This window comes from Myxocyprinus asiaticus, chromosome 40 (genome assembly GCF_019703515.2).
Source record: "Myxocyprinus asiaticus isolate MX2 ecotype Aquarium Trade chromosome 40, UBuf_Myxa_2, whole genome shotgun sequence".
NCBI classification, from domain to species: domain Eukaryota; kingdom Metazoa; phylum Chordata; class Actinopteri; order Cypriniformes; family Catostomidae; genus Myxocyprinus; species Myxocyprinus asiaticus.
Genome location: NC_059383.1, coordinates 20361583 through 20385590, shown reverse-complemented (window position 1 = coordinate 20385590; position 24008 = coordinate 20361583). Strand labels below are relative to the sequence as shown.

Genomic DNA, 24008 nt, shown 5'->3' with positions numbered 1-24008 from the left:
AAAAGAATAGGCATTTTCCGCACAATAAACATTAAAAGTAGTACTTTGCTACAAATGACCTCACTACCTTTGTCACGTCCTTATATTGTTGCATGCAAAAATTGTTTAAAATTGTAAAAATTGTTGTTTTGCATTTTTTGTGTAAAAATGTCTTAACATGCAGTCCTGTACACACTAAAAAAATTATCTTTGCCTATCGAACGTCTCGTACGCAAGCCGAGCAGCAGAAAGACTTGTGATGGAAACCAAGAAGTCATTGTTTTAAAGTGAAAGAGTACATTATTACTGTGTTTAGATTCAAGTGTAGGGAACGAGAGGACTGACAGCATAAGTTATCCATTGTAGCCCTTATGCTGAATTATCAGTGACATGTAATGAATGTTATCTAGCATGTTGTATCTTCCATCTGTGTTTTAGTTCTTGTGCAGTGATGCAATTGTTCTTTTTATTGTTTTCAAAGTACTCAATGAAAGCTCTTTCTTTTGGTTTTGTATGACGTGATCTGCCTATGCTAATGTCATAAGACATCTGTTTGTTTATTTCCTCCAGTAACCACAACGTTATCTCCAGACCCGGGCCACGCCAGAAGATGCAACGACACAGAAAAGGCCTACTGCGTGAACGGCGGCGACTGTTACTTCATACATGGTATTAATCAGCTGTCTTGCAAGTGAGTTTATCTCTAATGCCTTTTCTGTATATACAGTATAAAAATTCTGTTCGAACAGATCCTTTACCTTCTCTTTCCCTCTCTAAGGGGGAATTCACTAAGAATGAATTGCATCTGCTCATAGCATCATTGCTTTGCACATGCTGTTGGCATTGATTACAGCCTGATTCATTAAAGGAATTTTGCAAATCCAGTAACAGAGCAAACATGACCATAACATTTTGTGCTGAATGCAATATGAATGGCTAAATTTTTGATCTTGCAAGTCAGTGTTGAGTGCTCGGTTGCAGTCAACTACTGCCACCTATCCACTCAAATCGTCTCTATAAAATGCAGAAACTGCACTTCACTACACCACATGTCTGAATAAATGGTTAGCTAAAATGTTTTTCATTATTTTATGAATTGTTGCTGCTATGATCAGCAGAATGAAATAATTTTTTTAAATAAAATTCCAATAATGCCGGTTCTCTGTCTGTCACTCACTTGACGTTGTGTCGATGTAGTGACACTAGGGGTCACTCTTGGGAGCCCAAGACACCTCTGGTCTTTGATAAAAGGCCAATGAAAATTGGCAAGTGGTATTTGCATACCACTCCCCCGGACATACGGGTATAAAAGGAGCTGGAATGCAACCACTCATTCAGATTTTCTCTTCGGAGCCGAACGGTCGATGTTTACTGAGCTGACTGTTCATTTCAGCGGCTTCTCCCTCCTCTGCACTCGTGCACTGCAGAGAATGCCACTGGTCGCTTCGGCAGAAAAAAGAGAGTATATTTTTCTAAAAGAGTATATTTCTCTAAAAGAGCGGCACACACGGAACATCTTTTTAAAGACGCATCTTTTTAAAGATGCCTTTCCGTTTGTGTGTTATTCCTGGTTGCGGTCATTACCTCTCAACTTCTGACGGTCACGATCGCTGTCTTTCGTGTCTGGGCGCAACCCACACGGAGAAAGTGTTCGTGGATGGATCATGTACTCACTGCGAGAACATGACCATGGCAACGTTGTGGTCGCGGCTTCCTTTCGTAACCGCTCCCTGCCTCGGTCCTTCTACCTACGGGTATGAGGCCAGCGTGGCTAGCACTGGGGGCGATTTGGGGACCCCAATGGGACCACCTCCACCGGGTATCTCCCCACGGACCTCCCATTCCCCAGCACACTCATCTGCCCTGATCGGGCTTCCGGATGAGTCCGCCGACTCGTCTCACGGCGAGTTCGACCTCTTGTTTGGAGCCCGCGAAGTTGATGAGCTCTCGAGGTCAGCGTCGGAGAGCGGGCTCGTCCAGTCAGACGCAGAAGCCTCAGCTGGGCTCCCCCCCTCGGGTACGGTTGCCCAGTCACAGGCTGATGCGGAAATGACGGACATGCTTTCCCGGGCAGCCACGAACGTCGGGCTAGAGTGGAACCCTCCGCTCTCCATTGAACCCTCGCGGCTCGATGATTGGTTCCTGGGCTCGCGGTGCCGCTCAAAGCAGCCACGCCCCGCTCCCATCCCTTTCTTCCCGGCAGTGCATGAGGAGCTGACAAGATCGTGGGAGGCAGCTTTTACTGCCCGGTCCCAATCTTTCAGCTCCCCCGCCCTCACTACCCTCGATGGCGGGGCGGCCAGGGGCTATTCAGTGCTTCCCCCGGTGGATAAGGTACTCGTGGTGCATCTATGCCTGCAGAGCGCCGCCACCTGGCGCGGACGCCCAAAGCTCCTGTCCAAGGCCTGTAGGTTTACGTCGTCCCTGACGGCCAAAGCCTACAGTGCCGCTGGACAAGCCGCCTCTGCTCTACATGCCAAGGCTCTCCTGCAAGTCCACCAAGCCAAGGTGCTAAAAGAACTGCACGAGGGTAGTTCCGCCCCAGATTTGATGCAGGAGCTGCGCTCGGCAACCGGCCTCGCTCTCCGGGCGACGAAGGTCATGGCGCGGTCTCTCAGGTGGGCGATGTCCACCTTAGTGGTCCAGGAGCGCCACCTTTGGCTCAACCTGGTCGAGATGGGTGAGGCCGACAATGCACGGTTCCTTTCTGCCCCCATTTCTCAGGCTGGCCTATTCACGACACTGTCGAGGACTTTGCCCAGCAGTTCTCGACAGTGAAGCAGCAGACGGAGGCTATCCGGCACATCCTGCCCCGGCGCGGCTCAAGATCCCGCACCCCGCCTGCTCATTGCAAGGGCGTCCCCCTGCCCCTTCGGCCCGGCGTGTAGCCCACCGCAGGAAGCAGACTCCACCTGTCTCACGGCTGGCCGCCAAGAACCCACAGAAGGCATCGAAGTGCCCCTGAGACAGGCGACCCAGGGACAATGAAACCCACCTTGGAGCTGGTAAGCAGACAACTCCATCCCCCGGTGGAGGGCCAGGAGGAGAATCTTTTGTTGCTTTTTCATTTAATTTCGCCGCATGCCCAAGTGGCTGCGGTACCCAACAGTTCAGCAAAAGAGCGGTTTCCTCGTTCCACCTGGGTCATATACCCAGTGTGCACGGCTGTCATCATGACCACCGTCCACCTTATCATCCTTGCAGGTTTGGCGCTCCAGCAGCAGTCTCCCCGCCCCTACGCGCCCAGCTTTGGCACAAATCCGCCCCCGATGTGACAGTCTCCATGGGTCACGAGGACAGGTCTCTTCCTCCCCTGTCCCAGGCTGTTCCGAGGGTGGTCACAAGGAGCCAGGTAAGTGCTTCGATGTCCCTGAACTCAGCATGGCCACAACATGGCGTGGCACCTCGGGCCACCAGGTTCAGCGGCATCCTCTTCACCTCGATGAAGGCCAAGAACGCTGCTACCTTGCGCACGGAGATCGCTACCCTCCTACGGAAGGATGTGATAGAGCCTGTCCCTCTGGCCGAGATGAAGAAGGGGTTTTACAGCCCCTACTTCATTGTACCGAAAAAAGGCGGTGGGTTGCGGCCAATCTTGGACCTGCGAGTACTGAACCGGGCTTTACACAGACTCCCGTTCAAGATGCTGACGCAAAAACGCATTCTGGCGAGCATCCGGCATCAAAATTGGTTCGCGGCAGTAGACCTGATGGACGCGTACTTCCACATCTCGATTCTACCTCGTCACAGACCCTTCCTGTGGTTTGCATTCGAGGGTTGGGCTCCCTTTCGGTCTGTCCTTGTCCCCTTGCGTCTTCACGAAGGTCGCAGAGGCAGCTTTTGCCCTGTTAAGGGAAGTGGGCATTTGCATTCTCAACTATCTTGACTATTGGCTAATCCTAGCTCACTCTCGGGATATGTTGTGTGCACACAGGGACCTGGTGCTCTCACACCTCAGCCGACTAGGGCTTCGGGTCAACTGGGAAAAGAGCAAGCTCCTCCCGGTTCAGAGCATCTCTTTTCTCGGTTTGGAGTTGGACTCAGTCTCATTGACAGCGCGCTTCATGAACAAGCACGCACAGTCGGTGCTGACCTGTGTGAAGGCATTCAAACAGAAAACAGCAGTTCCACTGAAACTCTTTCAGAGGCTCCTGGGGCATATGGCATCCTCAGCGGTGGCCACTCCGCTCGGGTTGATGTATATGAGACTGCTTCAGCACTGGCTTCAGACTCGAGTCCCGAGATGGGCATGGCGCCGCAGGACACATCACGTGGCCATCACGCCGATCTGTCACCGCCTCTTCAACCCTTGGACCGACTTCACGTTTCTATGGGCAGGTGTTCCCCAAGAGCAGGTCTCCAGGCGTGTCATGGTTACGATAGACACCTCCAAAATGGGCTGGGGCGCTGTTTGCAATGGGCACGCAGCCGCCGGCTTATGGACGGGCCCACAGCTGCGTTGGCACATCAGCTGCCTCGAGTTGCTGGCAATTCTGCTCGCCCTGCGGAGGTTCCGGCCGTTGATCCAGGGCAAGCACGTGTTAGTTTGGACAGACAACGTAGCAACGGTAGCATATGTCAACTGTCAAGGCGGTCTGCGCTCCCGTTGTATGTCACAACTCGCCTGCCATCTCCTCCTCTGGAGTCAGCAGCACCTCAAGTCGCTGCGAGCCACTCACATCCCGGGCGACCTCAACACTGCAGCGGACATGCTGTCATGGCAGGTTACCCTCAGGGGAGAGTGGAGACTCCACCCTCAGGTGGTCCAGCTGATCTGGAGTCGATTCGAACAGGCACAGGTAGACCTGTTCACCTCGAAAGAATCCTCCCACTGCCCGCTCTGGTACACCCTGGCTGAGGCACCTCTCTGTATAGACACGCTGGCACACAGCTGGCCCCCTGGACTGCGCAAATATGCGTTTCCCCAGTGAGCCTACTTGCACAAACCCTGTGCAAGGTCAGGGAGGATAAGGAGCAGGTCATCCTGGTAGCACCCAACTGGCCCACCCAGACGTGGTTCTCGGACCTCACGCTCCTCACGACAGCCCCCCCTGGCAAATTCCCCTGAGGAAGGACCTTCTTTCTCAGGGATGGGGCACCATCTGGCACCCATGACCAGACCTCTGGAATCTCCATGTCTGGCCCCTGGACAGGACGCGGAAGACCTAAGCGGTCTTCCACCCGCGGTGGTAGACACGATCACTCAGGCTAGGGCCCCCTCTACGAGGCGCCTGTATGCCTTTAAGTGGTGTCTGTTTGTTAAGTGGTGTTCTTCCCGACACGAAGACCCCCAGAGATGCGCAGTCGGATCGGTGCTTTCCTTCCTGCAGGAGAGGTTGGAAGGGCGGCTGTGCCCTTCCACCTTGAAGGTGTATGTAGCCACTATAGCGGCACACCATGACACAGTGGACAGTAAGTCCTTAGGGAAGCACGACCTGATCATCAGGTTCCTGAGAGGCGGAGACCAGGTGGTTGAATCCCTTCGGACCGCACCTCGTTCCCTCATGGGACCTCTCTGTAGTTTTTCAGGGTCTACAGAGAGCCCCCTTTGAGCCCTTGCAGTCAGCTGAGCTTTAGGCACTCTCCTTGAAGACTGCCCTCCTGACTGCGCTCACTTCCATCAAGAGGGTAGGAGACCTGCAAGCGTTCTCTGTCAGCGAAACGTGCCTGGAGTTCAGCCCGGGCTACTCTCAAGTGATCCTGAGACCCCGACCTGGCTATGTGCCCAAGGTTCCCATGACCCCTTTTAGGGACCAGGTGGTGAACCTGCAAGCGCTGCCCCAGGAGGAGGCAGACCCAATCCTGACATTGCTGTGTCCGTTGCACGCTTTACACATCTATTTGGATAGCACGCAGAGCTTTAGAGTCTCTGAGCAGCTCTTTGTCTGCAGAAAGGAAGCGCTGTCTCCAAGCAGAGGATCGCCCACTGGCTCATTGACACCATTGTTGGGCCTCATGTATTCAGATAGAAGACAAAGTCAGGCCTAACACAGTCATAAAACCTAACTCAGGCCCCCACATAAGTCATAAATTATACTGATAAAAATTGCACCAAAATCAAACAAAGGGAGTCCAAAACAGACTACAAATCCCATCAAGCCTTGCTCACTAAAGGATCGAACTCTCAACTCCTATTGGATGAGGCACACAACAGAACGCACCTCAACCATGACATCATCAGGAATAGAAATACCTCTGAAATGCTTCCGGGATTTGCTTCCAGCAACTTTGCTCGCCATAGGTAGATGCAGCTCATCGCTGCTCTCAAGTGCAGTCTCGTGGCACAAGGAAGTAACGTCCGACTTGAAACTGTGGCCATACAATCTCCATCTCGCTGGACGAGTTGAGATTACTCTGTGTTCAACCGAACACTCTAACGGATCCGAAGGAGACCGCCGAACAATCCACATCTTCATCCGTTTTCCTGCAGAAGTGAAGAGATTGAAGATTTCTCTTCCATCTTCAATCAAGTCAACGTTTCTGATTTCTCCGCCAGCCTGCCAAGAATCAGCAGCCGTACCGCCCAACGACAGAGCGAGGAAACGGTCTCCCGTCATCACCCAAGCCTCAAGGAACCGAGTCTGAGTTAAAGAACGGATGTACACACATTCCACCTGCATCCTCATGCGATTCAAGTAAGAGGTTTACGTCTGGGCAGAGATAGAATATTATAGTGTGTTATTCTTGTGTTTCAAGGTTTTTGCTTGTACAGTTTACGGACCACCATGTCCGCTCATTATTAATACTCAGGGTATTAATTATCACGAATTTGATTTGCTGTATTGTAGTCCAACCACAGTGGGCTGTTGTGCATTTCTGCCATCGCGGGTGAGACCGGCAAACTGAGTTTATCCATTAAAGAATCAAAGAACACGGGACTGTTTATGAGCCGTCCACCGCGTCTCTGAGTGATAAACTAACAGCTGCTTTCACTCCCACGATCGCGAAATCGGCTTTGGGGCCGTCACTTAATTCTCTCTCTCTCTCTCTCTCTCTCTCTCGTACTAACCACACACACACGCGACCCCTCACAAAAATTCTGGCACACATTTTTGGCTAGTAGATAGCTTTGTGATAAAGCTCAGCTTTGTCCCTAAGCTACCATTGACTGGTTTCTCTCCGCCCACATTCGTGGTCATATTCCCTGGCCGGAAGTCTCGCGCGACATACTCTCCATGAGAGTCACGTCCGCCATTTTGTGCGCGTCCCTACTTACACACACACACACACACGCACACACACACACACACACACACACACCCTCATGTGTTATAGGATTATTTTGATTTCCGTATCTAATCATATCACTGTTTAGTTTGTAGTTGTAAGTCGAAAGTTTATTGACTGCATTGTATTAATTATTAATTGATATTACTGCATAAATAAACTTTGTTATATTACAAAGAGAAGTGTTTTGGTTTGTTTTGCATACACCTGTGTCATGCTGACGGGATGTCAGTGCTCAGATTCAAGCCTTCATTCATTGTTTTTTCCCCGAAAATAGATATTCTTCGGATGTCGATTTTCTTAAGAAAACAATCTAATATTGAGACTGTTATACTGTCTGGTTATTAGTCCCTGATTCCAGGGTGGTGCCCCGTCAGTGTTAATCCTTATTAATATTCTGTTGATTTTTGATAATTGATAATTATCTTTGACGATTGTTGAATTTGAATGATCAATAAGCTAGTGTTAATTTTAATTAATGTTTCATCGATGTTAACAATTAACGATTATCTTTGATAATTGTTGATTTAAAGTATTAAAAAAGCTAACACTGATTCTCATCAATGTTCTATTGATTTTAATAATTAATAATTATCTTTGATAATTATTCATTATTGCTAATAACCAAGCCTGCTCCTAAACGTAGCGCACTACATTTACTAGAGCCCCATATGAGGTTTTAATGAGTTAGATTCAATTAATTAATTTAAATATTAATTAACAACTAAAGAAATAATTACCAATTATTTCTGATAGTAACACTGATCTAAACAACCAGTAAAGCCCTACACCATAACTATGGTATATCACGCCCAGGACGTGCCGCCCCCGGTAGGGCTACGGGCCCATTCTACCAGGGGTGTAGCGGCCTCCTGGGCCTTGACCAGGGGCGTCTCTCTAACAGACATTTGCAGAGCAGCGGGCTGGGCAACACCCAACACCTTTGCGAGGTTCTACAATCTCCGGGTGGAACCGGTTTCGTCCCATGTAGTGGCACGCACAAGCAGGTAAGTCCGGGACAGCCGGCCAGGTGTATCGCTTGTGCATAGCGCCTTACACCTCCCCTGAGCTGAAGATGTGCGCCGTTAACTCCCAGTAGTGTTCACAAACTGTGTTCCCTGGTTGATTTCCTCCGAGCCCTGTGGCAGACGAGTTTGCAGAGAAACTCGCTGCCGACTCAGTACACATGCTAACTAAGCCCTGTGCTGGGGTAGGTGCTCCGCATGTGGTGGTTCCCCGTAGGTAACCCCATGCGACATATATCTTCTGCTAATTCATTTCCCTGTTGGCAAACTGCATCTTCCTTGGGCAGAGGCCCCTCTGCCCCAGTCAGCATGCTTTTAGTAACTCCTCTCCCGTAGGGACTTCCCCACATGGCATTCTTCCGACGTAGCTCGGCAAGACCATGTAATGAATTTCCAATTAAATACCCCCCCCCCCCCCGTGTGATCTCCGCAGTGTCTTCCCCTTGGGAGGGACATCCCCCCGACAAGACCTGGTGGGCCCAGTCAGTTAATTCCCCTTTTTTGGGGGGAGTGGAAAAAAAAGGGGATAAGTGGCCATGACTGGGCTAGCCCGTCTCTATCTTTTGCGTAGTCGACTTGTCCCCAAAGGGCCATTCGACACTCATAACAGTGTTGGGGGAGGTTACGTGTCGGCCTGGTGCGCTGGCTACGAGGCACACAGTGATCTGCCCGTCACACACCGCCAGTTCACGTAACACAGTTCAGCCAGTTTTCTGCGTTTTGTATAGGGACCCCTAGTGTCACTACATCGACACAACGTCGAGTGAGTGACAGATAGGGAACGTCCTGGTTACTTGCGTAACCTCCGTTCCCTGATGGAAGGAACGAGACGTTGTGTCCCTCCTGCCACAACGCTGAACTACCCGCTGCAATGGCCAGGACCTTGTCTCGGCTCCTCAGCATTAAACCTGAATGAGTGGTTGCATACCAGCTCCTTTTATACCTGAATGTCCAGGGGAGTGGTATGCAAATACCACTCGCCAATTTTCATTGGCCTTTTATCAAAGACAAGTGGTGTCTCAGGCTCCCAAGAGTGACCCCTAGTGTCACTACATTGACACAATCAGGGAATGGAGGTTACGCAAGTAACCAGGACGTTTTGCATTGTACAACCTTAATTGTGGCAGGCAAATACCGCTGAGATTTGTGAATATATCAATATATTTTCAATAATAATCAATATTTAATTTACATAGCAAAGAGGTGCATTTGCGCTGAAAATAATGACAATGGCAAAACTTAATACTCTTGCTGTGCAGTGCTATTTAAGAGCATTTAGCACTTGGTTAATCTGTATTACAGATGGTTAATGGATAATACTCAGGTTTTTTGCACCAAAGTACCTTGTGTAAATGTGGCGCAACTGTTTAGTGAATTCACCCTTATGTTGTTTATATGCATCCTATCCTCAGATTCCTATCAAAGGGCTTCCACATGGAGTATATTTGGTTGTAATGTATACATTCGATCATGTTGTTGTTTAGTTTGCCATTTTTCTATCATAATGTTTCTAAGTGAGAGATTAAGAATTGCTCGCTAAGTGAAGTAATTTCCCTTGTTTTCAACCCAAGTTCATGGAGTTCCCCATCTCTCTCCAGCAATGGCCAAATTGAATCCATCAAGTCGCCCATCCATTCCTACATTCTCTCTCTTTCTCTCTCTCTATCTTTGGTTGTGTCCCTCTTTTCTGTGTGTCAGACACAGCAGGTTGACTCATTGGTGCAAATGTTGATGAGTGTGATATGACTGTCTCTCTGTGTGATGTGCTTGGGAATTGAAAAAACAGGCCTCTTGCTCCAATCTGACGGCTCACTTTTAGCGTGCTGAAGAGATGTGCATCAAACTACTCTAAAATGCCATGTCACGCTGGTTTAGTGCTGGAACAAATATTTACGTGAACCAGAGGCCTCCCACAAGGTAAATAGGGCATTTGCTTACATTTCAATCACAGGGGAAAAGAACACAGATTTATGCAGATGCTTTTAAATCAGGGATGCTCTGGACATCTTATTTTGGGCCGTAAAAACATTTACGCCTGTATTATCAAAAAAGCTATGGCTGACCAGGATGATCAAGTAGCTACGAAGTGCGAGATAACAAACAAGGGTACAAGAGTCAGATGTGGGAAGATCTATGTACGTGTGGCAGGGCCGTAAAAACATTTTCGCCTGGATTATCAAAACAAGCTATGGCTGACCAGGACGATGAAGTAGCGACAAAGGGCAAGATAACAAACAAAAATGTAAATTTTAAATATGTCTGCTAAAGGTTAATATTGTCAATGTGTAAGAGTATACAAGCATATATAGATGACCTCAAAGCTAACAAACATAGTCTCATAGTATCTCATAGAACACTAAAGGCGCTACAACAACAATGACTTTAATTCCATTTTACACAAATCACTAGTAAAACATCAGATTAGACTTCATTTTGATTCTCACACAATGCTATCTTATGACATCTAAACACTTTTACAATAGCGCATGACTTGTAAAGACTTATATTTTAACATTTACAGTAGCATCACATAACCAGCTACATTCACAGGTTTGTACATTTAAGCACAGTGCAAATTACAGGGGGCCTCGGGGGATCTAAGACCCCGGAAAGCTATTTTGCGAATAACCTGATTGGAGTCTTGGCCAATGCAGATCTGAGCAGATCAGCTCCTGTTCGCTGTAACTCCGCCTCAGCACGTGCTTCAAGCACTGTAACTTTGCGCTTCCAACCTTAGAGGTGTAAGTCGCACTCTGCATTTATGTGATCAAATTGCACAGTAGCTCAACTGATAGAGCATTGCACTTGCATCATGAAGGACCGGGGCACTGTCATACACTGTCGGAATAACATGCAAGTCGACATGTTAGCTAATGTAATAGCAACACCACAAAATGACATGGTTGCTTCAGCAATTGTTTTTTATGTCAAAATTAGCTTTTTATGACCCTGTCGGTGAGGTTTAGGGTAGGGAGGTAGGATTTAAAACTCGATAGAGCATTAACCTTAAAAAATTTGTTTGGGAGAAAATTGTATTCATTTTTAACACCACACAGTGGACATTTCACCTCAGAACTGCTGCAATACGTGTAAGGAACCATGTAATATAATTTTGCAAAAATTACGTCAGAGTCGCATAATTTTAATCAGGTTGAAAATATCATTAGCTGTGTTTGAGTGAGAGCAGTGGAAAGCTCTTAAAACACGAAAAGGTGCTGTTTTTTAAAAAATTTTATCAATTTCAGATGGCATGTTGTGCCATGCTATGAGTGCACCTGCTGGTATTTTCAGCCTAGATGCACGGTGTGCATGCATATGTGCGTTTGTGTGTGTGCATGTGTGTCTGCCCCTGGAATACTGCTCGGCAAGCAAACGGCCTGGACATGGCTGCAACAGCCATTCAATAAGTTGTGTACAAATTGGAAGAAGCAATAATTCAGTTGCTGCATCTAATTCACTCATGGGTGAGGCACAGGTCCAGAAAAGTCAGATAATGCAGTCAAGGCCCACAGGGAATTGTTGCTCCAAAGCTATCTCATTCAATATAGGCTAGGCTTCCATAGGAATTACTCACCGGCTGAACAATTCCAGCAAAACAAGCCAGCTCATATTTATGCCTGCCTCTTTCCTTTGAAATACAGAGTTCCACACACACACACACACACGTGCACACACTCACATGGAGGGAAGGACGAGGTAACAAATGACCCGGGCCATAATTATTTTCTTGCTGGGATGATGGGGGAGTATTTTACAGCCTGCCAAGTTACAGCAGCTCCACATCGACACCCCTGTCATGTTTACATAAGAGCAGGACAGACGACAGAACTGAGGAGTAGAGAGAGATGCCAGAGGATATTCATGGCCCTGTGTGCTGAGGGGACACAGACTACACTGGTGCTGGTTTGTTCACTGCTTCTGAAGCGGTTTGGTGTTGAGCATCAAGGACAATTTCTGATGTAGAGACTGTGGCTTGGCAAGTTTGTTTTTAATTTATGCATATCTAACTTAATTTAATTTTCCTAATATTAGAGTTAGTGCTGGGCAGTGTATATATACCGTGAGATTTTTGCTGTACCCCTGCTGGAAAAAAAACTTAAACCAGCTGATCTTAGCTGGTCTCCCAGCCCAGTTTGTTTTGTTGAGTTTAGAGGGGTTTTAGGTACTTATTAGCTTGGCCATGCTGGGAGACCAGCTTAAACCAGCTAAGACAAGCAAACTAGGTTTAAACAGTTTGTTTTTCAGTAGGATTAGGAACAATCAGAGACTATTTAGCAGAGACGGTCCACTTCTATTAAAATGAATGGTAGAAATTGGAACACCCAGCCAATTAGCTCTAAGCGCCCAACAGTCAATGGATGTAGAAAGGAAAAGAGCCAATCACCCTTTAGATACAGACATCGCCTGTCAATAATCTCGATAACGCACATGCGCATTAGATATACAAGCCGGGAAAATTTTGTTTTTTAGTGTAAACTGAGGTAACGAAGCACAATTTATGATACCAGCGTTGTCAGATTTTACTGCTGATTTGAAATACACTATATTGCCAAAAGTATTCGCTCACCCATCCAAATAATTGAATTCAGGTGTTCCAATCACTTCCATGGCCACAGGTGTATAAAATGAAGCACCTAGGCATGCAGACTGCTTCTACAAACATTTGTGAAAGAATGGGCCGCTCTCAGTAGCTCAGTGAATTCCAGCGTGGTACTGTGATAGGATGCCACCTGTGCAACAAGTCCAGTCGTGAAATTTCCTCGCTACTAAATATTCCACAGTCAACTGTCAGTGGTATTATAACAAAGTGGAAGCGATTGGGAATGACAGCAACTCAGCCACGAAGTGGTAGGCCACGTAAAATAACAGAGCGGGGTCAGCGGATGCTGAGGCGCATAGTGCGCAGAGGTCGCCAACTTTCTGCCTAGTCAATCGCTACAGACCTCCAAAGTTCATGTGGCCTTCAGATTAGCTCAAGAACAGTGCGTAGAGAGCTTCACGGAATGGGTTTCCATGGCCGAGCAGCTGCATCCAAGCCATACATCACCAAGTGCAATGCAAAGCGTCGGATGCAGTGGTGTAAAGCACGCCACCACTGGACTCTAGAGCAGTGGAGACGCGTTCTCTGGAGTGACGAATCACACTTCTCCATCTGGCAATCTGATGGACGAGTCTGGGTTTGGCGGTTGCCAGGAGAACGGTACTTGTCTGACTGCATTGTGCCAACTGTGAAGTTTGGTGGAGGAGGGATTATGGTGTGGGGTTGTTTTTCAGGAGCTGGGCTTGGCCCCTTAGTTCCAGTGAAAGGAACTCTGAATGCTTCAGCATACCAAGAGATTTTGGACAATTCCATGCTCCCAACTTTGTGGGAACAGTTTGGGGATGGCCCCTTCCTGTTCCAACATGACTGCACACCAATTCACAAAGCAAGGTCCATAAAGACATGGATGAGTGAGTTTGGTGTGGAAGAACTTGACTGGCCTGCACAGAGTCCTGACCTCAACCCGATAGAGCACCTTTGGGATGAATTTGAGCGAAGACTGTGAGCCAGGCCTTCTCGTCCAACATCAGTGTCTGACCTCACAAATGCGCTTCTGGAAGAATGGTCAAAAATTCCCATAAACACACTCCTAAACCTTGTGGAAAGCCTTCCCAGAATAGTTGAAGCTGTTATAGCTGCAAAGGGTGGGCTGACGTCATATTAAACACTATGGATTAAGAATGGGATGTCACTTAAGTTCATAAGCATCTAAAGGCAGGTGAACGAATACTTTTGACAATATAGTGTATGTTCTTTGATCGTAATCTTGACCAACTGTTTTTCAGATTTCAGTCTTTCCCCATTCAAGTAGATACAAACTGCACTGGCATGACTGGAAATAGTCTCCTGGGAGCATTTCAAAGATAACCGCCAGTGGACTGACTTGCTAGAAAGATTTTGGAACAATATAAGCAGAGTTAGTAACAATATAAGCAGAGTTTTGTCTTATTAATATAGAATTCAATTTATGTGGTTTGCATATATCAGCTATATTACAATGGCTTTAAATGTCCCTCATTCATTTAGAATTTAGAGTTGGACCTTTCCATTTTATAATATTACTTTACATTACAACGGTCTTAGTCTTTTAACCCAGTGGTTATGTAATGTGAAACTTCATTATTGTATTAGTTATGAATAATCTCGTCCTTTGGTTCACGTCCATCAAGTTCCAAATCACAAGATAAAATAATCAAATGAGATGAATTGCCTTTCATTTGTTAGTATTTTAATTCACTGGATTATCCAAAAATAGACATTACCTGATGGGTATTCAATATATAAACAATTTTCCTGTAGCATTCCCATAAAAAATAAAATTAAAAAAAATATTGTCATACCGTTACCATTATATAAAATCACTCTTACCATGATGGAAGAGTTCCATGAAATTCCATGAAGACAGCTGCTTTAAAAGTTTTTTTTTTTTTTTAATGGGGAGCCCGTTTGTGCTGAGTGACTCCAGCCAGGTCTCCTAAGCAACCAAATTGGCCCGGTTGCTAGGGAGGGTAGAGTCATATGGGGTAACATCCTCGTGGTCGCCATAATGTGTTTCACTCTCGGTGGGGCATGAGGTGAGTTGTGCGTGGATGCCGTGGAGAATAGCGTGAAGCCCCCACATGCGCTATGTCTCCGCGGTAATGCGCTCAACAAGCCACGTGATAAGATGCGCGGATTGACGGTCTCAGACGCGGAGGCAACTGAGATTTGTACTCTGCCACCCGGATTGAGGCGAGTCACTATGCCACCACGAGGACTTAGAGCACATTGGGAATTGGGCATTACAAATTTTGGAGAAAAAAGGGGAGAAAATAAAAAAAAATGTCCCAAAAATTCCCTAATTAAAAAAATCTGACAAAGAATGAAAATCGTGTTTACATGAGATTTGAAATAATCAAGTTGTTCTATGCTTTTGACATAAAAGTGTGAAGAGGCATTCACACCACACATGCACACATTGGATAAGCCGGTAAGAACGCCGGTAAAGGTGTTTACATGCAACGTGGTTTATTCTTAAGCAGTTTATGACCTTAAACCTGTTTAAAGCATTTACATGACTTTGCACGTTGTTGGCTTATTAAGCATAGTCAGTGTAAGAACATGCATGTAAACGCGCTCAACGTCAGTAGCCTTTTTTACACATGCAACCAGGTAATTACAGGAAAAATGTTGGGATTCCTATACTGATAAATGTACCACATGTGCTGTTCACACATACCATCAGTATGGAAATTTATGATACAACTTCTCATTAAGGGAAATTGCCAGAGAAAAATTTACTAGTATTTTTAAAAAGATTGTGTTCACACAGGACCTCTTACCTGAAAAATGCAGTACATTTTCTGGAAAAGACTGTATGTATAAAAGGGGTGAGTTCTTCAAACCAGATGCATTCTTCATTATGCAACACAGTGAGGATCAAGAGACGAGGCTTCACTTCCATGAGAATGTTGTTTAGGTATGACATGCTTGCTGGATCAATTTTATTGTCTTTGATTCGGTCAGACAGATTCACCATCAGGACACAAGTAGTGCAGACAGTGTTCTAGGTCAGAATGGACTCCTTCATGCAGTGCTGGTCCTCTCGTTTTACAGAACTCATTCTCTGCAGAGTTACAGTGACCTGAATGAGGGCAACAGGATGCAAAAAAAAAAAAAAAAAAAGATTTTAAATCTTTTTCTCTCTTAGTTAGAGCTTTATTACAAAGCTTTATTGACATGACTGTAGAGGATTACAGTAAGTACTCTGTATACATAGGCCCAAGAAGCATTTTTACACTTTGTGGAACTGAAGTCAGACTTAAAAATGTCTAAACGTCATTGCATTAGAAACTAAAAAAAAAAAAAAAAAATTTATGGATGTGCAAAGTCATTCCTCTCAAGTTCCTTCAAGGTGCCATAGTGTAGTAACACCAGGTGTTGTTCATCACATTAACTGTGGACTTATACGACGTTCCACAAAGCTTGACAACCAGAAAGTGTCCAAATACTAATATCTATTTGTTTTATAAATTGAAACTTAACATCTTTTTGTGCATTATTTTGCTTGAGAATTGTGTGAGTTGTCATCTTTCTTTCGTCTTTCATCTTTTTTTTTAAGTGCACTGCAATAAAAAAAAATGAAACCTTAAAAAGAGCCTCCTCCATCTGCTGGTTATGACATCTTCCAATCCTGTTTTAAACACATACCAGTCTCTAACCAGCACCACAGACAAATCAAACATTAATATCAACCAAATCATTAAACAAGCTAAAATTGATTGATCTTTACTTACAGAGACCATATTTATGTATTCATTTATGCCTTGTCACCATGCAATATCTACCAAGTATTTTTTCACCCTGTTCAATTATTTTGACATATCTGTACCACAGTTGTATTTATCATATAAACTTGATATTGCCTGGAGTTATTGGCTCTCATTTGACCCTTAATTATGCACTAGCTGATTAGTTTGCATTGCGTGGCCCATTTCCATATTGAAATTTCCCAATGTGGTAATGGCGAGTTTTGGTAGATCTATTATGCTTTGGATTATACAGTTTGGCCACCTGGAACAGGGTTCTTGGAAATGGTGTTTGTGTTCCTGACATAGGTTTGTTTGTAATATCATGTTGTTTATCTTCTTCTGGTTTACTTCTACGGCTCAATTCTGGCTAAATACATCTCTCTTTTTTTTCTCTCTCACCGCCTTTTTAAATCTTAGTTAAACAGATGCTATTTGTTGTGGAAAGTCTGTAGCTTGTCTTTTTTTCTCAAATCATCAATTTTCCTATTCAGCCTATGTCATAGGATGATGTTTGTTGGGCCTGTGAAGTTCATAGTAATATTAACAAACAGTGGCGGTTCTGGCTTACTTGGCACCCTAGGCGAGATCTGACGTGGTGCCCCCTTTAACGCTGGGGGGACTTCAATTTTGATCTGTTTCTCACCCACAACTATCATTTCACTTCTGACGACATAGATTTAACCACTGGAGTCTTATAGATTACTTTATGCTGCCTTTATGTGCTTTTTGGAGCTTCAAAGTTATGGTCACAATTCACTTGCATTTTATTGACCTACAGAGCCGAGATATTCTTCTAAAATCCTTCATTTGTATTCTGCAAAAGAAAGAAAGACATGTTTCTAGAATGGCATGAGTGTGAGTAAATAATGAGAGAATTTTAATTTTTGGCTAAACTATCCCTTAAAAAGTAAAGTAACTATATAAATAATTTAATGGCAAATTTTATTAATATTTACGTAATATATACTGAAATTGCACAATTAATTTATAGTCAATAAATAAAGAAAATGGCAGAATTCTTACAGATTGCTGCTTGTGCTAATCCCTAATTTAAAATGTAACCCTCCTCTCCTTGTTTATTTTTTCAAGACCACTGAGGCAATCCTGTGTCATAGTGTACAGTGCAGTGAAAAAGTATTTGCCCCTATCCTGATTTCTTCTGTTTTTGTGTATATCTCATACTAAATTGTTTCAAAAATTAAAACAAAATCTAACATAAAACGTTGGCAATCTGAGTAAACACAAAATACAGTTTTTAAAAGATAATGTTATTTTTTTAAGCAAAAAAAGTTATCCAATACCAACAATCATGTGTGAAAAAGTATAGTTACTAAATCCCCAAATCTATGAAACTGCATTTATAATGGGGTTCAGCTGGACTTGACACACCTGGGCCTGATTACTGCCAGCCCTGTTCAATCAAATCAACACCTAAATAGAACTTTTTCAGCAGCATGGAGTGGGCTAAAAGATCTCATTCAGTAGCACACTATGCCAAGGTCAAAAGAAATTCCAGAAATGATGAGGAAAAAGGTGATTGAAATACATCAGTCTGGGAAGGGTTACAGAGCTATTTCAAAGGCTCTGGGACTCCAAACAACCACAGTGAGAGCCATTATCTCCAAATGGAGAACACTTGGCTCAGCAGTGAACCTTCCCAGAAGTGGTCGACCTTCCAGAATTCCTCCAAGAGCACAGCGACGACTCATCCAGGAAGTCACAAAAAAGCCAAGGACAACATCCAAGGAACTGTTGGCCTCTCGCATCAATAAAGGTCACTGTTCATGACTCCACTATCAGAAAGACACTGGCCAAAAATGGCATCCATGGAAGAGTGGCGAGGTGAAAACCACTGCTAACCCAGAAGAACATTAAGTCTTGTTTGAATTTTGCCAAAACACACCTTGATGATCCTCAAACCTTTTGGGAGAATGTTCTGTGGACTGATGAGTCAAAAGTGGAACTGTTTGGAAGACAGGGGTCTCGTTACATCTGGTGTAAATCAAACACAGAATTCCACAAATACTTTTTCACAGCACTTTACCTTTTTACTGTTGATCATGGTTATCTTATGTTTGTTCAGAATGTAAGAATGCATTATGAACATCCATAATCCTAACCATCTGCTGCCTTGAGCTTCACAGAAACCTGGCTGAGTGAAGCCATTCTGGACAGCGCATTACATCTGCCGGGCTTTCAGCTGTTCTGAACGGATCGTATTGCAGAGATAACAGGGAACATGAGAGGCGGTGGAACATGCTTTTACATCAATGAAAGTTGGTGTACAGATGTAACAACGTTAATGAAGATGCACTGTCCTAATTTGGAAACGCTCTTTATTAACTGTAAGCCTTTCTATTCGCTGTGGGAGTTTTCCTTGTTTATTCTGGTGAGCGTTTATATTTCTCCACACGCATGCGCGAATGCAGCGCTGCAACAGCTGGCTGATCAGATCACAGACATGGAGCAACAATACCCAGACTCACTCATTATTATTCTCGGTGATTTTAACAAAGCCAACCTCACCCATGAACTGCCAAAATACAGACAGCACATTACATGCCCTACCAGGGACAAAAATATACTGGACCACTGCTACACAGTATTAAAGGATGCATATTGCTCTGTCCCTAGAGCAGCTTTGGGACTCTCTGATCACTGTCTGTTTCATCTTCTTCCAACTTACAGGCAGAATTTAAATCAGCTAAATCTGTAGTAAGGACTGTAAAGTAATGGACCAATGAAGCAGAGCTGGAACTATAAGCCTGCTTTGACTGCACTGATTGGAGTGTTTTTGAATCTGCAGACACCAATCTGGATGAGCTTACAGATACTGTGACATCATATATCAGTTTCTATTAGGATATGTGCATTCCAACTACAGTAGGACTTATTTGACGTTCAACAACGACAAACCATGGTTTACAGGAAAACTCAGACAGCTCATGCCAAACTCATGCCAAAGAGGATGCTTACAGAAGCGGGGGTAAAATATTGTATAACCAGGCCAAAAATACACCGACTCTCAAGTTGAAATTCAAGTGGCTAAAAGAAGCTACTTTTTTAACTTGAAAAACAAGTTTTCAGCTAAATGACCTGCATCAGTGTGGAGAGGCCTGAAAGACATTACTAACTTCAAGACACCTTCCCCAACACTGTAGGGAACCAACAACTGGCTGACAACTTGAATGTGTTTTATTGTAGATTTGAAACACCCTACACCTGCTCTGACATTCCCCTCACACAAACACCAAGATCTCCAGCACATGTACGATCAGCACTGGTGCCCCCAGGGATGTGTGCTTTCCCCACTACTGTTCACCCTGTATACCAATGACTGCACCGCCAAGGACCCCTCTGTCAAGCTCCTGAAGTTTGCAGATGACAATACTGCCATCGGCCTCATCCAAGATGATGATGAGTCTGCATACAGAAGGGAGGTTGAACAGCTGGCTGTCTGGTGCAATCAAAACAACCTAGAGCTGAACACTCTCAAAACAGTGGAGATGATTGTGGACTTTAGGAGGAACACCCCAACACTGACCCCGCTCACCATTCTAAACAGCACTGTGGCAGCAGTGGAGTCATTCAGGTTCCTGGGCACTACCATCTCACAGGATCTGAAGCGGGAGGCCCAGCAGAGGTTGTACTTCCTTTGTCAGTTGAGGAAGTTCAACCTGCCACAGGCGCTGCTAATCCAGTTCTACTCAGCAGTCATTGAGTCTGTCCTCTGCACTTCAATAACTGTCTAGTTTGGTTCAGCTATGAAATCGGACATCAGAAGACTACAAAGGACAGATCAGACTGCTGAGAGGATTTTTGGTTGCCCCTTGCCCTCCCTTCAAGAACTGTACACTTCCAGAGTGAGAATACCTTTTTGAAATGTTGCTTTCTGGCCGACGCTTCAGAGCACTGAGCACCAGAACCGTAAGGCACAAGAACAGTTTTTCATGAACAGTTAAAACTATAATACTATACTATACTATACGTGCGATACACATCCTTGTGAATTATATTATTTAACATACCCTACCTCTTCTGCATTACATTCCCTCGCACTGTATATAACAGATTTGTATTTGTACAAACTATATGTATATTTTTGTCTTATTGTGTATTTCTGTATATGCAGCTGAAGTCAGAAGTTTACATACACTTAGGATGAAGTCATTAAAACACATTTTTTAACCACTCCACAGATATTTATATTAGCAAACTATAGTTTTGGCAAGTCGTTTAGGACATCTACTTTGTGCATGGCATGATTAATTTTTCCTACAGTTGTTTACAGACAGATTGTTTCAATTTTAATTGACTATATCACAATTCCAGTGGGTCAGAAATTTACATACACTAAGTTAACTGTGCCTTTAAGCAGCTTGGAAAATTCCAGAAAATGATGTCAAGCCTTTAGACAATTAGCCAATTAGCTTCTGATAGGAGGTGTACTGAATTGGATGAGTACCTGTGGATGTATTTTAAGGGCACCCTTCAAACTCAGTGCCTCTTTGCTTAACATAATGGGAAAATCAAACGAAATCAGCCAAGACCTCAGAAAAACAATTGTGGACCTCCACAAGTCTGGGTCATCCTTGGGAGCAATTTCCAAATGCTTGAAGGTACCATGTTCATCTGTACAAACAATAGTATGCAAGAATAAACACCATAGGACCATGCAGCCATTCTGTCTCCTCGAAATGAACGTAGTTTGGTGTGAAAAGTGCAAATCAATCCGAGAACAACAGCAAAGGACCTTGTGAAGATGCTGGAGGAAAAAGGTAGACAAGTATCTATATCCACAGTAAAACGAGTCCTATATCGACATAACCTGAAAGGCTGCTCAGCAAGGAAGAAGCCAATGCTCCAAAACCTCCATAAAAAAGCCAGACTACAGTTTGCAAGTGCACATGGGGACAGAGATCTTACTTTTTGGAGAAATTTCCTCTGGTCTGATGAAACAAAAATGTAACTGTTTGGCCATAATGACCATTGTTATGTTTGGAGGAAAAAGGGTGAAGCTTGCAAGCCGAAGAACACCATCCCAACCGTGAAGCATGGAGGTGGCAGCATCATGTTGTGGGGGTACTTTGCTGCAGGAGGGACTGGTGCACTTCACAAAATAGATGGCATCACGAGGAAGGAAATGTATGTGGACAGAACTGAAAAAGCGTGTGCGAGCAAGGAGGCCTACAAACCTGACTCAGTTACACCAATTCTGTCTGGAGGAATGGGCCACAATTCCAGCAACTTATTGTGAGAAGCTTGTGGAAGGCTACCCAAAACGTTTGACCCAAGTTAAACAATTTAAAGGCAATGCTACCAAATACTAACAAAGTGTATGTAAACTTGTGACCCACTGGGAATATGATGAAAGAAATAAAAGCTGATATAAATCATTCTCTCTACTATTATTCTGACATTTCAGATTCTTAAAATAAAGTAGTGATCCTAACTGACCTAAAACAGGGAATGATTTATACGATTAAATGTCAGGAATTGTGAAAAACTGAGTTTAAATGTATTTGGCTAAGGTGTATGTAAAGTTCTGACTTCAACTGTACTTATATTTCTATTCGCTTTTTATTTTTATATTTATTCTATTTCTTTTTTTATTTGTATTATTATTATTATCTCTGTCTTGTTGTTGTATTGTTTGTGCACTGTCACTTCTTCTGTCACCAAGAAAAATTCCTTGTATGTGGAAGCATGCTTGGCAATAAAGCTCTTTCTGATTCTGTTTCTGATATAGAGCCTTTAAGGCTGAGAAACCTGTCAGGAACAATTTGGGTCACATTTCTTCCATCGCAATCTTGTGAACTCTGTGTGGGGGCGGGGTGGCATGATTTTGGGCACCTTTCTCTTATCGCAATCTTGCAAGCTTGGGCGGGGTGGCACGATTTGGGGCACCTTTCTCCCATGGCGATTGAGCCAGGGGCAGGACGGCACAATTCTGGGCACCTTTATCCCATGGCGATCTTGCGAGCTCTGTGCGGGGTAGCCAAGCAGGTAACCTGTCATGCTACCCCAGAGAGCGTTGCTGCCCTAGGCGGCTGCCTATATCGCCTATGCCAGGATCCACTACTGTTAACAAATTTCAGTGTTTGATTTAAGGACATTTTGGTTAAATGTCCAAAGTTCAGCCATGAAACTCTATGTGGCGTAAGCTGATCTGTTAGCCAATTGGCTCGCTCACATGCGACATGTTAAGCCAATTGGCTTGCATGGTGCAAGCTGATTGGTCCCTTGACCTGTAATCATGTAGTCTTTCAACTTGTGTCTCTCTCTTTGTCCAACTTTTAAATTACTCAATGTGTCAGATAAGACAGTTACACAGCAGTGCACTACAAGTGTTTTTTCTCCAACCCAACTCCACTTTTCTAGATCTGCTACATGGGGATTGTTTGTATTGCCTATTTGTGCAGCAGCATGTTATATACATGCTTGATTCAGCATGTCTTGCATTTTGTTTAAATGTGCAGCAGCAGCAGCATGTTCACATGCTAACTCAGTATGTCTATGTATTTTCTAGGAGTAGCAAGTCTCAATACTTGCTCTGCAGCAGCAGTGTTGCAGATCTAGTTAGCCAAGACCAATATCATATCTATATGTCACCCACATTACCATGCTAAATCTTTCAAAGAGTTGTCATGACTGAACTTTTGTATGACAAATAATTTTGGTTCTGTGTTGAGTCGACACTTGTCATACAATGTAAAATCTGGGTCCTACACATAAAGAAATCTGATTTATGGCACTACATGTAAAACAAGTATCAAATATGTATGTTCATGTATTGTTTTCACTGATATTTAAAAAAAGTCACATTCAGTACTTGGACGTGCTGCAAAAATGGCCGTTTTCATGTATGTGACATATATTTTCCCAAGTACACTCATATATGAGAGATTTATTTCTATGAATTCATCCATGTTACATGTATGGATACATATATTATTTTTTATAAGAGGAAAAAAATTGTTCTGCACTTTAGAATATATGTTGCAAACAAAAAGTAGATTTGGAAATGAGTACATATATAATTTTGTATACATGTCTATATATAGCCAAATATCAGATTACTGTATGTTTTAAGAAAAAAACAGTTGTAAACCACTGAGCTAAACGTCCTTCGCGGGATCTAAATGCATGTCCAAGGCTGAGGTGGGGGGCTGGTTGGGGAAAAGACTTGAAAGAACCAGAGCAATATAGAGAGAGCATGTGAAGAAAAATAATGCAGATATGTTGAAAAACAGAGCCTATGGATTTTATGGCAGGTGTCTCTGTAAATAATCATAGAGAAAGTAGCTATTTCCCACATGAACTATACTAACAGTAAAAGGTTTGAACACAAGATGTCTCATTCTTTATTAATACTATTTTTATTTTTATTTTATTTTTTTACTTTTTCGAATAATAGTCTTTGAAATTATGCAAATAGATGTATGG

General features: G+C 44.1%; 1 protein-coding gene across 11 annotated transcripts in view; it reads left to right on the top strand.

Annotated features, from left to right (window-relative positions):
* The window catches only part of LOC127431257 (pro-neuregulin-2, membrane-bound isoform-like), a 108980-nt gene that overhangs the window by 46985 nt on the left and 37987 nt on the right, over nucleotides 1-24008 (top strand). For all 11 annotated transcript variants that reach the window (XM_051681627.1, XM_051681626.1, XM_051681624.1 and 8 more), the window contains exon 4: nucleotides 550-670. In XM_051681627.1, the coding sequence (XP_051537587.1) occupies nucleotides 550-670 (121 nt within the window). The remainder of the gene's footprint in view (nucleotides 1-549; nucleotides 671-24008) is intronic.